Source organism: Myxocyprinus asiaticus, chromosome 40 (assembly GCF_019703515.2).
Source record: "Myxocyprinus asiaticus isolate MX2 ecotype Aquarium Trade chromosome 40, UBuf_Myxa_2, whole genome shotgun sequence".
Taxonomy (NCBI): domain Eukaryota; kingdom Metazoa; phylum Chordata; class Actinopteri; order Cypriniformes; family Catostomidae; genus Myxocyprinus; species Myxocyprinus asiaticus.
Genome location: NC_059383.1, coordinates 26005622 through 26021242, shown reverse-complemented (window position 1 = coordinate 26021242; position 15621 = coordinate 26005622). Strand labels below are relative to the sequence as shown.

At 42.3% G+C, this 15621-nt stretch overlaps 1 protein-coding gene across 5 annotated transcripts in view; it reads left to right on the top strand.

The window, feature by feature from the left end:
- LOC127431296 (poly [ADP-ribose] polymerase tankyrase-1) overlaps positions 1 to 15621 on the top strand; it is a 158373-nt gene that overhangs the window by 133590 nt on the left and 9162 nt on the right. For 3 of the 5 annotated variants that reach the window (XM_051681679.1, XM_051681678.1, XM_051681677.1), the window contains 4 exons: positions 5801 to 5989; positions 8007 to 8244; positions 8723 to 8805; positions 11389 to 11466. In XM_051681679.1, the coding sequence (XP_051537639.1) occupies positions 5801 to 5989; positions 8007 to 8244; positions 8723 to 8805; positions 11389 to 11466 (588 nt within the window). The remainder of the gene's footprint in view (positions 1 to 5800; positions 5990 to 8006; positions 8245 to 8722; positions 8806 to 11388; positions 11467 to 15621) is intronic. The other 2 variants (XM_051681681.1, XM_051681680.1) reach the window with 1 other exon arrangement.

The following is a 15621-nucleotide window of genomic DNA, read 5'->3' as shown; positions in this document are numbered from 1 at the left end:
CATGCCTCAAGTGTCATGTCAGGTCTGGCTGGGAACAGTGCGATGGGAACCTCCGACAAACACAAACAGATGTAAATGCTGAACAATTGATGTACGTGTTCTTGAAATCCAGACACAGGAGATTTGTGTGTTGCTAAATGCAAAAATGTCTGTGCATCTTTGTATGTTAGAGACGGCAGAACATTTTTGTGTGGCATTTTAGAGGTCTTGCCAGCAGTATCTCAGCTTATGCACTTTTAATGCATCACTGCGACTCATAATTCTTTCAGGTGGTTTCAGTTCCATTTCCACTCAGAAACAACCCAGATACTAACATGATTCCATTTGCCAGCCTTAACCCAGACATTCCTTAATCCGCAGTGCACAAAACGCTTCTAATACTGGATTTTCATCATTTTAAAAGGGGAATCAATTCAGGGAAACCCATTTGAGGTGATGCTAGTTGATTGTTGGAGGTATTTACTAACATCTGCCCTCTGGATGTCTTTACGGATGTGATTAGACCATGCAGATAGTAGGGAGCAGATTGCGGTTGCATAAGCATGCTGGATCAGAACTGGAGTTATTGGGCAGGCTTTTGGCCCTCAACACATTGCTGGGCGATATATCAAATATTTATGATATTTACAAGATTATTTGCTGCTGATATAAAATTAAGTGGATTGTAAATTATCACAATGATATTAATGTGCTTTTTATTTAACAATTAAAAATATTTCTTGTTATCTCGTAACTTGCAATTATGGGAATACACAAATTTATAGGAATAAACATAACGTGTTAAATTACTAATTTACGCATCGCATTTAAAGGAATGTTCCGGGTTCAATAAAAGTTAAGCTCAATCATCAGTATTTGTAGCATAATATTATGTGAGGCACTTACAATGGAAGTGAATGGGGCCAATTTTTTTTTATGTTAAAATACTCACTGTTTCATATAAACAGTAAACAATATTCGTGTTAACATGATTTTAGTGTGATAAAATCACTTACTTTTCTGTGGAACATTCTGGCCAATTTTACATCTTCGTTGCCATGACGATGTAATATCAACAAACCCTAAAATGACTGTAAAAACTACCATTTAAAAAAACTGAAATAAATGCAGGAGTTTTAACATTTTAAAAATGATATGCTTCACATTTCTGTTTTTAAACCCTCCAGAAATTGGCCCCATTCATTGCATTGTAAGTCCTTCACAGTAACCACCATTTTTGCTTTTTTTTAAAGAAAAGGAGGGATGAGTCTTAATTTTTTGTTGTTGTTGTTGTAATCAACATTATGCCACAAATTCTGTCGACTGAGCTTAACTTGTATTGAACCCGGAATAGGGCTGGGCGATTTTTCAGATTAATTCGAATTTGCGTTTTGACATTTTTAAATCGAGAAATTGAGATTTTGCACAAAATATTGCAAACAGTAAAGTTAGATACATTGCAAATCCATCAAAGGCTGAATAAGGAAGAGAAAATGTGCTTGTCTTAATGCCGCTCCCGATCTGATCAACTTCATGTGTGTGGAGCGCTCCAAATGAACGTGACAGGTTAACATCATGGAGACTGATATAAAAGACAGCAGTAATATTCCCAGTACGATTGTACACAGTGTGATTGAAGATCAGCTTCGTCCATCATGCAGGTACACACCGGCTTAAGACCATAACTGGCCTTGGCGTGTGCATATTGATGAACGGTCTCCTTTCTTTTCTTTTTACCCATAAAAAAGCATTAATTACGTGATAGTTATGGTCTCTTCATTTCAAATCATGGAGAGGTTATATATGGGAGACTCAAACATCTGCCGCTCCTTTTGCCACGATGATTCAGATAGATTGCTAATTATTGCTTTGTTCTGTGATGTGTTTCAAGTGTACCACATCTATAGCAAACATTTGGCAAGCAATCATTTTGACAAACTTTGCTAGCTGAATTGTAATGATAAATTATTTCACATTTCTGCGCTGCTCAGCGTGAACCACTAGATGGCATGTCTCTATCTGCAGGGGTTTATGAATATATACACAAATTGTTTGATATACAGTGAGTACTTTCTAGATAAACTTGATCATTTATAGATATTGATTTCTAGATAACTTTCTAGATAGACTTGGTTTAGATCAAATGAATACCTACACTGGCTAAGAATTATTTTGTATAACTATATATATATATATATATATATATATATATATATATATATATATATATATAACTATATATGTAACTATATTTATTAGTTTTCTTATTCAATTATTTCTGAACATCTGGGTTTATTAGATTTTTATTTATTTTACATTTACACTCTGTTGCCAACTTCCCCCTGTGGTGCATTTGTAAACAATTTTGCACACCTGAAAATCCAGGTTGCCTTGCATTCTAGTAAAGAACATACAATCTGAAACATGTTGGGGTACATTTCAAAGTTGAAAAAATAGAATAGTGAATCGTCCATAAGTTTGATAAAAATCAAGATTTTATTTTTTTTGCCATATCGCACAGCCCTAACCCAGAATATTCCTTAAACTGTTTTAGTAAGAATATGTGTTGGTAAATATAACATGAATCTAACAGCCTTGATTATGATTATCTGTTAACTTTGAATCTATGATTGAAAAAAAAAAAGATTTTAGACCATGTCAGAACAAATACTTAAATATTGAAATGTATTTTAATTATTGACATAAAGGCTGAAAAATATTTAGGTGCTATATTGCCCAGCCCTAATCAGAACTTGATTTATTGGCCAGACCTTGACCACACTCAGATACACTACAGTTGGCATCCAAGAAACAGAAATTCTGCTGCTGGACCATGGAGATTCTGATTGGCTGTGTCGGAGGTGGCAGATGGCATGGGCACTGTTGATTGGTTAGAGGAGGGCTGGCGGCCGGCCGATGCTGGCTGACCTTGAGTGCACCTCCCTCTGTTCATAAGCGGCCTGTTTGTGTAGAGGCTGTCAGTGCTCTGCAAACACTGCCGCTGACTGGAGGCCAGCTCAGGACAGCTCAGCCACACACAAACCAAAACTGAGCTTGTTTTGTCCTTTGCTCTCCAGCGCTGTTGAGAACAGCACTGGAATGCCATTAAATCTCAAATGCCTTTGAGTCTCACCAGTATAAACGGGAGATTAGTCCGCTGTTTTTTTTTTTTGTTTTTTTTTTGCCTTAGAGATGTTTGGATTGATTGAGTTTAACTTAATGTGTACAGATTTTTACAACTCATTTTTACCCATTCAGGTTGTGATGTTACATCCAAACCACCATGAGGGATTGTCTTTCCTTTTTTATATGTCTTTGAGTTTTATACATAAAAACTCAAAATGAATCTCCAGTAATTCTGAAATATTTTCTATCTTCACCTGTCTGTTGAAGTTGACACGTGTAACACTTTAATACATGTAATACATTTTGGAATATATATATATATATACACACACACACACACTCTACCGGTCAAAAGTTTAGGGTCACTTATTCTTTATTTAAATTTTTTTTTTTTTTTTAAATCACATTTTAGAATAATAGTAAAGTCATCAAAACTATGTAATAGAATGGAAATGGGAATTATGCTGTGACTAAACAAAATCCAAAATAAATCAAAACTATGTTATATTTTAGCCAACTTCTTGAAGAATCAAGATGGGATGCTTTTTAAACAGTATTAAAGGAGTTCCCATCTATGCCTGGCACTTATTGGCTGTTTTTCATTATTTTTCAGTAAAGTCATCCATTTCAAAAACCTTTTTTATTTATTTATTTTTTATACAATTTTAGTTTTGTAATGCAATCAATTAATATGTTGGCACAATTATATTTTTGTCTACAAAACTCATTTGAAACATTTAAGCATACGCCTTCAGATCACAAGGTTTTTAAGATCATGAGAAACATTTCAGTCAGTGACCCCAAATTTGTGAACAGCAGTGTACATACAGTGTATATACAGTATATATATATATATACACTGATCAGCCACAGCATTAAAACTACCTGCCTAATATTGTGTAGGTCCCCCTCGTGCCGCCAAAACAGCGCCAACTTTCTCAGTTCGAACCAGTATGGCCATTCTCTGTTGAACTCTCACATCAACAAGGCATTTCCATCCACAGAACTGCCACTCACTGGATGTTTTTTGTTTTTGGCACAATTCTGAGTAAATTCTAGAGACTGTTGTGTGTGAAAGTCCCAGGAGCACCAACAGTCATCCTTGCGATTATCTAATCAGCTAATCGTGTGGCAGCAGTGAAGTGCATAAAAGCATGAAGATGCGGGTCAGGAGATTGGGGAAAAAAATGTGATCTCAGTTGATTTGGACCGTGGCGTGATTGTTGGTGCCAGATGGGCTGGTTTGAGTATTTCTGTAACTGCTGATCTCCTGGGATTTTCACGCATAGCAGTCTCTAGAATTTACTCCGAATGGTGCCAAAAACAATAAAACATCCAGTGAGTGGCAGTTCTGTGGACGGAAATGCCTTGTTGATGAGAGAGATCAACAGAGAATGGCCATACTGGTTCGTTAAATGAAGCTTAACATTGTCTTTGTGTTTGTTTTTGAGTTGCCACAGTATGCAATAGACTGGTATGTCTTAAGGTCAATATTAGGTCAAAAATGGCAACAACAACAAAAAAAAAAAAACAGCTTTCTCTAGAAACTCATCAGTCAATCATTGTTTTGAGGAATGAGGGTTATACAATGCTTGAAATTTCCAAAAAACTGAAGATTTCATATAAAGGTGTACACTACAGTCTTCAAAGACAAAGGACAACTGGCTCTAACAAGGACAGAAAGAGATGTGGAAGATGTACCACTAAACAAGAGGATAAGTACATCAGAGTCTCTATTTTGAGAAATAGACGCCTCAAATGTCCTCAACACCAGTTTCATGTACAACAGTAAAGAGAAGACTCAGGGGTGCAGGCCTTATGGGAAGGCCTGCAAAGAAAAAGCCACTTTTGAAACAGAAAAACAAAAAGAAAAGGTTAGAATGGGCAAAGAAACTCAGACATTGGACAACAGATAATTGGAAAAGTGTGTTATGGATCTTAACCCCATGGAGCTTTTGTGGAATCAGCTAGACTGTAAGGTGCATGAGAAGTGCCTGACAAGACAGACACATCTATGGCAAGTGCTACAGGAAGCGTGGGCTGAAATGTCACCTGAGTATCTGGACAAACTGACAGCTAGAATGCCAAGGATCTGCAAAGCTGTTATTGATGCACGTAGAGGATTTTTTGATGAGAACTCTTTGAAGTAGTTTAAGAAGTTTTGAACATTTTTTTCAAATTGTTTTAGTAATTTTTCACGTTATTAATGTCCTGACTATACATTGTGATTAGTTGAATGCAGTTGAATTCAGTTTGGTGAATAAAAGTACCAATTTCTTCCCATAAGAGCAAAATCTGTACATTATTCCTAACGTTTGGCCGCCAGTGTATAAGAAACCTTAATGTCTTATTCGTACTTGAAAACCCCATGAAATCAAAAACTGATTTTTGTGGCATATTCAAGATTTGTGCTGCACCACTAAAGCCTTAAGGCTATTTAAAAAAAACAAACAAAAAAAACGCAAGAGCGCTTTGACATAAACACAGGAAAGAAAGCTATTAGTCCAGGGATTTCATGGAGTCTTTAATAATTCATGAATTAAAGGGTTAAACAACAATCCATCAAGGCAAGAAATTCTTGTTTTAATAAAATAGAACTATGTTAGAGACTACCTGGTTTAACAGCCAGGCCTTAAAGATTGTGGGTTAAAGCAACAATAATTTAGTTAGTAATAAGCTTGTGTCTTCCTCCCAGCATGTGGATATTGCAGCCCTGCTGATCAAGTATAACACCTGTGTAAATGCCACTGATAAATGGGCCTTTACCCCTCTCCATGAGGCTGCACAGAAGGGGCGCACCCAGCTCTGTGCTCTGCTGCTGGCCCACGGGGCCGACCCCACCATGAAGAATCAGGAGGGTCAGACGCCACTGGACTTGGCAACGGTAATACACACATCCTATCACACTCTCGCACAGATTCACATTTATGGACATTGAAAGTGAAAGTTCACTCCAAAATGAAGGTTCTGTCTTCATTTACTCACCCTCATGTTGTTCCAGACCCTTTGACTTTCTTTCTTCCATGGAACACAAAAGATGTTAGGCAGAATGTTAGCCTCAGTCACCATTCACTTTCATTGCATCTTTTTTCCATACAGTGATAGTGACTGAGGCTGTCACTCCCAAACATTCTGCCTAACATCTCCTTATGTGTTTCACAGAAGAAAGAATGTCATACGAGGTTGGAATGACATGAGAGTGATTGATATTGACAAAATTGTTATTTTTGGGTGAACTAATTATTTAAGTGCATATATATTAACATCTCTTGTGCAAAGCTACATATTTCCATATCTAGATATAGACCAGTTTAAACCAATATCAGACCAGGGACTTTTATAACCTATAAAGTTTTATGCTCTGCTGGATTGTTTGTTCTGGTTTTAAGATCTGAAATGGTTCAGGTGGCATAGACTATACTGAGAAATTGGGACATTTATCTTCTAAACACATAAGCTGAGCTGCGTCTCCTGTGTTTATGCTTGTGCAAACCAAAAGGTAATGCTGCTGTAACCTTTAGTAAGTGGGCTCCAGTGGCTGTGCTCATGCAAGGTGCTTATGATACAGCTGCTCTAAGCTTTTATAGTTCATTTCTAGAGCAAGAAGCTAAACTAATGCCATGTAGATCTTCCATATAATTTATACCCTCTCCCAAGTGGCCTGGTATTCTAACATGAATCATACTCTTTTTACACCTCATATTAACATCTGTCTTGGGTGATGCGTTCAGAAGTGGACAGCGAAAAATACGGATGTAGACGGGGTCAAAAATGTTTTATCCAATCACTCAAACCTTAAGAGACATCCAGAAACACGTGACCACATTGTATTAGTATAGGGTGACCAGACGTCCTTCTAAAACCAGGACAGTCCCGATTTTACAAACCGTGTCCCAAGGAAGTTATAGTCGAGATGCCTTTTGTCCCGACAATTAGTTGTAGTTATTTTTTATTACTGTTTAAATTGACACGGCTGCGCTTCATGCTTTTTCTGTTATGAGAAAACAGCAGAGAATAACGAAAGAATCGCTCACATGTGCAGTTTGATTTTAATGGGGTAATTTTCTAAATGCAGCTCCCTGCATTAAACCTCTCTTACCTCTGCCCCCTCCCACCACTGCTGCTATCCCAGGTAAAAAAAAATTTCCTCACTGGGGGTATTATGTTAATAGTAGCACACATTACAGGTGAAGTGTAAAAGGTAAAATATGCCCCTTCCTAAAACACCTCCGCTGACATGTGCTCCGAAATTAGAACTCAACACTTTTGTCCCTCGTTGCAGAATTCACACACCCTTGAATGACCCAAGTGACATATTCTCAGTTAGTAATGTAATGTAGCATGCACAATGTCTTAATTTAATTCTTTATTTTTTTTATTTTCTATCTGTCATTGTCTATCTGTATATCAATGAACTAAATCAATCTATCAGTCATTGTACTAAAACAGGTGTTTTACATTATTTATTACAAAAACAACCATCCAATCAGAAAATAATTGTAAAAGCCCACACATAATCATGCTTAACACGTCTTCATTATCTCTGAAATCAACATGCATTGGCACAGATCGTCCAAAGTTCATTCAATACAGTTTAATTGACCTTTTTGTGCTGTATCAAAATGCTGTTTCCGCACTGACATGGTAAGTGATGTATGTAGTCTTAAATCTGATTACAAGTGGTCACAGAAAACACATCTGAAACGCATGATACCACCAGGTGTAAATTGCAATCTTTTTCTTGGCTGACCTATTGTGATTGAATCACCGAAGATTGATATTAACACCAAGTGTAACCAGAATTAGATGATATGATTAGTTGTCTTTAGAACAAATCAGATACCGTTTAAAAACTTGTGTTTTTTTTTTTCTTGATGCACCACTTAATTTTTCATCTCTAGGCTGATGATATCCGGGCACTGCTGATTGATGCCATGCCCCCTGAAGCCCTTCCTAGTTGTTTTAAGCCACAGGCTACAGTGGTCAGTGCCTCTGTCATATCTCCAGCATCCACACCCTCCTGCCTGTCTGCTGCTAGCAGCATAGACAATCTGGCCGGACCCATAGCAGAATTGGCTGTGTCTGGGGCCTCGGGCCCTGCTGATGGGGCCACTGGATCAGAGAGGAAGGAGGGAGAAAGTGAGTAGCTCCAAAACACCTCACTTTAAATCATTTTACAGTAATACTTTTTCATGTAAATAAGGTATTTGTAGTAGAATTGTCAGTTCGACAAGTTAATTTGGTACGATTCTTATTTTTATTAATATAAAATAATAACGCAACATTTGACAAATTCCTTAAGGAATTTCTTGTGTGAATGGCACATTCTACCTCAAGTTTACCTCAGACAGATTATAAAATAGTTTTCTGTGGGCCAGTCATAGGCCTATGTTTAACCATATGAGGAAAAAAAAAACAATGTATTGGCTTCTAGAGCAACTTTATGTAATGTCTATTCAACACTTTACCTGTCTGCCTCAGAAATGTGATGTCTTTGGCTTTTCTCAGCAAATATTGATATGCGATTAATCCGTTTCGGTTTTTATTGATTGACAGCCCTAATTTGTAAAGATAATAAAGTTAATAGAGTTAACGTGGGGATTTGTTTTCTCTCTAGTTGCAATTCTGGACATGAACATCAGTCAGTTCCTGAAGAGTTTGGGTTTGGAGCATTTGCGGGAAATTTTTGAGAGAGAGCAGGTAAAGTTAATTCCTATTATCAAATGACCACTGAATGCCATTGCTGGCCACACAGTTCCACTGCTAACATCAAATTGCCTGCTGTCCGGCTGCCTGCTGCAGCATTTTTTCCTGGAGAAAAATCCAGTTCCTTCCCTTCAAAGTTATGGAGAGTCAATGACATCTGTGACCTCAAAATCATTTCTTCCAAAGTACTCTCTCAGCACCTTGGCTTTATTATTTCCACCCAACTCCTCCCACAGCCGAACCCTGTGAGATTACTAGCATCTCTCAATTTTTATGAGTATGAGAGATGGTATGGGGCTGACCTTTGTGCCCCTTCTTTTGATTAATACAGTCATGCCATTCTCTTTCACACTGAACTCAGGGCTCTGTTGTTCCTTTGGCTCCTCCGCTCCGACTCAATGAGGCCGAGCCATGGGACAAGATTGGCACGCTGTGCCAGACCCGTCGCTCATTTGCACATAGATGAACAGAAATGGTCTTGGCGGCCACCAGCAGTGAAGAGTGCTGGATGTGGACTGCTGAAATCACTTCTGATTGTGGCTTTAGTAAGATGCATTCATCTGTCTTACAGTGACTCTCTCGCTCGCTCTCCCTCTTTTTCTGGCTTGCTGTGCCTGAGGGAGATGAAGCATGAAGAGGCAACAGTAAATTGTCATTTTTCAGAGAGTGAAAATGAGATTGAGGACACTGCTCACTGATCTCTCGTACACACAGTTTGCTGTCATCATTAGACCTGTCTTAAGCCACGGCACTGTTCAGAGCTGTCTCCTCACTTTGCAGGTGTTGCAACAGGCTTGTATGACAAATATGTGTCTTTTTTAGGTCTGTTGTATGCCTGCTGCATCTCCACTTCCCTTTGAACTTTGCCATAAATGGCAAATTTTGCCAAAAAGTTGCAGTACATTTGCTGCATCTCCCCTTCCCTATAAACTTTGCCAAGAATGGTAAAATTTGCTACAATGTTGTAGTACATTTGTTGCATCTCCACTTCCCTATAAACTTTGCCACAATAGGTTAACTTTATAACAGTGTTGTAGTATATTTGTTGCATCTCCACTTCCCTATAAACTTTGCCGCAAATGGTTAACTTTACAACAATGTTGTAGTACATTTGCTGCATCTTCTTCCCTTTAAACATTGCCACAATGTTGCAGTACATTTGTTGCATCTCCACTTCCCTATAAACTTTGCCACAAAAGGTTAACTTTACAACAGTGTTGTAGTACATTTGCTGCATCTCCATTTCCCTTCAAACTTTGCCACAAAGCCAAAGTTTAAAGGGATATGGCCAGCAGCCATATAACCCTGTACTGTAGCTCAAACTGGTTTCCCACTTAAGCTAAGCAGGGTTGAGCCTGGTCAGTACCAGGATGTGAGACCTCCTGGGGAAAACTAAGGTTGCTGCTTGAAGTGTTAGTGAGACCAGAAGGGGGTGCTCACCCTGAAGTCTGTGTGTCCTAATGCCCCAGTATAGTGACGGTGACACTATACTGTAAAGAGGCACCATCCTTTTAATGAGACGTTAAACCAAGTTCCTGACTCTCTGTGGTCATTAAAAGTCCCAGGGCACTTCTCGTAAAGAGTAGGGGTGTAACCTTGGTGTCCTCGCCAAGTTCCCCCCATTGGCCCATCTCAGTCATGGCCTCCTAATAATTCCCATCCATTAATTGGCTCTATCACTTCAATCTCTCCTCTCCATCATTAGCTGGTGTGTGGTGAGCATACTGGCACACAATGGCTGCCGTCACATTGTCCAGGTGGATGCTTTACACTGGTGGTGATTGAGGAGAGTCCCCTGTACACATTGTAAAGCACTTTGAGTGTAGTATCAGAAAAGTGCTATATAAATGTAACCTTCATTCATATATAAATGTAACATTTGTTAGTATGTTTGCTGCATCTCCACTTCCCTTCAGAACTTTGCCATGAATGGCAAACGTTGCATCAATGTTTTAGGATGTCTGCTGCATCTCAACTTCCCTTTAATCTTTGCCATAAATGTAAAACTTTGCCACAGCATGGTAGTATGTCTGGTTCATCTCTATTTCCCTTTAAACTTTGCCACAAATGGCAAACTTAGCAGAGAGAGTGAGAATTAAAGAAAGGGGGAAATAAATGGAATCTTTTCTGCTGCAGCCATCAAACCCTCCAGGCCATAATGGTTGGTCCTGTGAGCCCATCAATTGGAGAGTACTGTGCCTCCTGTGAGAAAGAGAGAGAGAGAGAGGTTAGCAGCTCCTGGGCTAATGGCCTTTGACAGACCTATCATCTACTTCCCTTTAAACTTTGCCACAAGTGGCAAACTTGGCAGTGAGAATTTAAGAAAGAGAGAAATAAAAGGAATCTTTTCCACTGCAGCCATGAAACCCTCCAGGTCATAATGGTTGGTCCTGTGAGCCCATCAATTGGAGAGTACAGTGCTTCCTGAGAGAGAGAGACACAGAGAGAGAGCGAGAGAGAGGTTGGCAGCTCCTGGGCTAATGGCCTTTGACAGACCTATCACAGATATGATGGATTGCCAATAAGTGGGCAATTGAAATTGGAAGTGTGAGGGTTTGAGATTATATATCCTGACAGGGTGATGGAGAGTCAACAGTAATGCTGAGTGTGGAGGCGAGGGCGTGGTCGAGTGTTCGTCTGGGGAGAGAGGAAGCGGTAAGGGTTTTCATCTGAGATGAATTGCTGGTAATTGCTGTTTCTATGTTCGCAGTGAGAGACGGGGGAAATAAAAGGGGCCAGACCACTTTTATGTGAGAGAGTGAGAACCCAGCTGACTAGCTACGTGTGTGTTGGCCGCTGCCGTTTCCATAAAATAACCTACTGATTAATTTATCAGAAGCTACACCATTGCGCATTCAAGCGAACATGTTTTGTGTTATTAATAAATTTACCTTTGAGTTGAATTCGCCGTCTCCCGCTTCCTCGTTCCTTGAACTTGTTACACTGGTGCCGAAACCCAGGGATTAGAGGAAGGATGATATGCTGTCATGGAGTTGTCACCGCTGGAGGAAGTCTTCCGGTCCCTTGCCAGCATCCACCAGGGCCAACACCAGGCCCTCATGGATCTTTGCAGAGAGCAACAGCAGCGTTTTGAGGTGCTCCTTCGGGCCCAGGAGGAGGACTGGCAGGTACTGCAGAGCTTAATACCCCAGGAGGGGGTGGCCATCGCCACGTCCCCAGCAGCAGTGCACCCCCACGTGTTGATAACCAAGATGGGGCCTCAAGATGATCCGGAGGCATACCTGGAGCTCTTCGAGCACACCTCCGAAGCTCTGAAATGACCACCGGAACAGTGGGCGGTCCATCTTCTGCCGCTGCTGACCAGGGAAGCTCAGATTCTGCAACAGCTTCTGGTCACCAACCTCCTAGACTACTCAGTGCTGAAGAACTTGCAAAGGGTCGGCCGCAGCCCAGAAGAACACTGCCAGCGTTTCCGCTCCTTGACGCTGAGCGAGGTCGGCTGCCCGTTCGCCTTTGCCCAGCGGCTCCGTGATGCCTGCTGGCGGTGGGTGCTGGCCAAGGAGGACAGCAATGCCGAGGATGTCATCAGTCTGGTGGTGCTGGAGCAGTTCGTCTCCCAGTTGCTGAAGGGGATAGCCAAGTGGGTCCAGTGCCACCGACCAGTGTCGCTGGACGAAGCGGTCCAGCTGGCGGAAGACCATCTGGCAGCATATTCGGGGGCCAGCACCCCTTTCTCCCTCTAATGTCTCCTCCCCTGTTCACCCCCCCACCCCCCGTCCTTCCGTCCGGTTTCGTTTCCCCGGAAACTGGAACATTCCCCCAAGACCGGCTTCCCGGTCATGGGGTTTCCCTGCTCCAACAAACCCCGTCTCCCCCCTCTCTTCCTCTCAGGCGAAGGAGTCTGCTGCCACGAGTGTTGGCGGGAGGCTTGGGCCGGTGTGCTGGAGTTGCGGGGAGCTGGGTCATGTCCGAGAGCAGTTCCCGGTAATGAGGTGGGAGCCATGATCCAGATCCCCGTCACCCCACAGATCACCCCTGATCGAGCAGGGACGTACCAAATACTCGTGAGTATTAAGGGGGGTACATACCAAGCCTTGGTGGATTCAGGTTGTAATCAAACCTCCATTCACCAATGCTTGGTTCAAAACGGGGCATTGGAGGTAAATAATCGGGAAAAGGTGAGGTGTGTGCACGGGGATATTCATGATTATCCTATAGTGACCGTCACGTTAATATTCTGGGGACAAAAGCATAATACTGAGGCGGTGGTTAGTCCTCGCCTCAACCATCTGCTAATTTTGGGAACTAATTGTCCTGGTTTTTCGATCATTATTGAAGGGGTTGTGTACGGATGGGTCCTGTGAGAAAGTGAAACGTGTGGGATGTGCGAAGCGCTGGCTGGGGAGGCGTGGCCTGGGCCGTCTGCGGCTGCTGCTTCGTGTCAGGCTGGCACTGGGGAAGGGGAGGTGTCATCCTCCCCCGCCCTTAGGGAGTTCCCAGAAGGGATTTCCCGGAAGAGCAGTCGTGAGAGGAAACCATGAGGCAGGCATTTAACCAAGTGATAGTGATTAATGGTCAGTGTTTCAGCCATGCATCATACTCACATATCCATATTTTTCAATTATAAAAGATCGATGTACAGAGTGACACAGGACATTCACACAAAGGAAGATACAAACCTGTTGTTGGTACCAAAGAACCGTTTGGAAATGCTATTCTAGGCAGCTCGTCATAATCCGATGCCAGGTCACTGGGGACAGGGGAAAACACTAAGCAGTCTCATGGCCCGTTTCTATTGGCCGGGCATTCACGGGGATGTTCGCCAGTGGTGTGCAGCATGCCACGAATGTCAGCTGGTGAATCCGCCGGCCGCTCCTAAAGTGCCATTGCGCTCCCTCCCGTTGATTTAAGGTTTCCTCGAACTAATTGGCATGGACCTCATCGGGCCATTAGAACGGAACGCACGCAGGCATCACTTTGCATTGGTCCTGGTGGATTACGCAACACGATATCCGGAAGCAGTGCCTCTGCGCAACATCTCAGCACGTAGTGTTGCTGAGGCACTCTTCAGAATAATCTCCCGAGCAGGGATTCCGAAAGAAATCCTCACTGATCAGGGCACTGTTTTTATGTCATGTACACTACGCGAGCTGTATAAATTATTGGGTATTATATTGATTCAGACAAGCGTGTACCATCCACAAATGGACGGCTTGGTCGAATGATTTAATAAGACCTTAAAAAAATGATTCGTAAGTTCGTGCACGAAGATGATCGGGACTGAAATAAGTGGCTCGAATCCCTGTTATTTGCTGTGCGAGAGGTCCCGCAAGCCTCCACGTGGTTTTCCCCATTTGAATTGTTATATGGGTGTAAGCCCCGTGGCGTGTTATACGCCATAAAGTAAAATTGGGAGGAGGGACTTTCATAGAGCAAAAATGAAATTCAATACTTTCTTGACCTGAGAGCAAAACTCCACACACTGCTGAGACTATGATAGGAGAATTTGCTACAGGCGCAAGAGTGTCAGTCCCGGCTGTATAACAGGGGAGCTCGGCTACAGAAGTTTGCACAGGGAGATTAAATACTTGTATTGCTGCCCACATCGAGCTGGAAATTACTTGCGAATTGGCAAGGGCCCTTTGAGGTCACACTGTGAGTTGGGGAAGTTGACTATGAGATAGTGCATACAGATGCGGCAAGGAACGTCAGATTTACCACCTCAACCTAATAAAACCATGGAGAGAGGCGGTCCCCGTATCCTTGGCGATGGTAGTTCCGGAGAGGGAGGAGCTCGGACCGGAGGTGAATCTAAAAGCTAATCGGTTCTCCCCGGTCCCTTGTGGAGACCACCTCACGTCACAGCATACATAGGTTGCCAGGTTGCAAAATAATTTCCTCTTCCCGGCCGCACTAATCTCATAAAACATCACATCAAGACAACCCCAGGGGTAGCGGTACGTAGTCGTCCCTACCACTTACCCAAACACAAGAAATAGGTAGAACGGGAAGAATTAAAGGCCATGCTCGATATGGGGATAATAGAACCACAGTGATTGGGCCAGCCCGGTGGTTCTGGTGCCTAAGATCGATGGCTCTGTCTGGTTCTGTGTGGATTATAGGAAAGTTAAAGCGGTGTCGAAATTTGATACTTATCCAATGCCTCATGTTGACGAACTGCTTGATTGTTTGGGCACGGCTCGCTTTCTCCACACCGTTTGGTTTACACCAATTTGTGACCCTTCCGTTTGGTTTGTTTGGGGCTCTGGCTACGTTTCTACATCTTATGGACAGAGTCAAACCGCACGCTGCTTATGCCGCCACATGCAGCTTCTGGGGGCCGTTCTGAGATCACTGCGGCGAGCGGGGCTCACAGCAAACCCGAAGAAGTGTGCAATTGGGCAGATGGAGATACGGTATCTGGGGTTCCACTTGGGTCATGGTCAGGTGTGGCCCCAAATTGATAAAACTGCAGCGATTGTGACCTGCCTAAGTCCCAAGACCAAAAAGGAGGTGAGACAGTTCCTGGGGCTGGCTGGCTATTATCGAATGTTTGTGCTTAATTATTCAGACATCACCAGCCCGCTGACTGATCTCACTAAAAAGGGAGCTCCAGACCCGGTCCAGTGGACGGAGCTGTGCCAACAAACATTCGTGCAGGTAAAAGCTGCACTTTGTGGCGGGCAGCTTCGGCGTTCCCCTGACTTCTCTCTACCTTTTGTTTTGCAGACAGATGCATTGGACAGGGGGCTGGGGGTTGTACTGTCCCAGGTGGTGGAGGGGGAGGAGCGCCTGGTGCTGTACATCAGTCTCTCTATGAGAGAGACGATGTACAGCACCATAGATGAG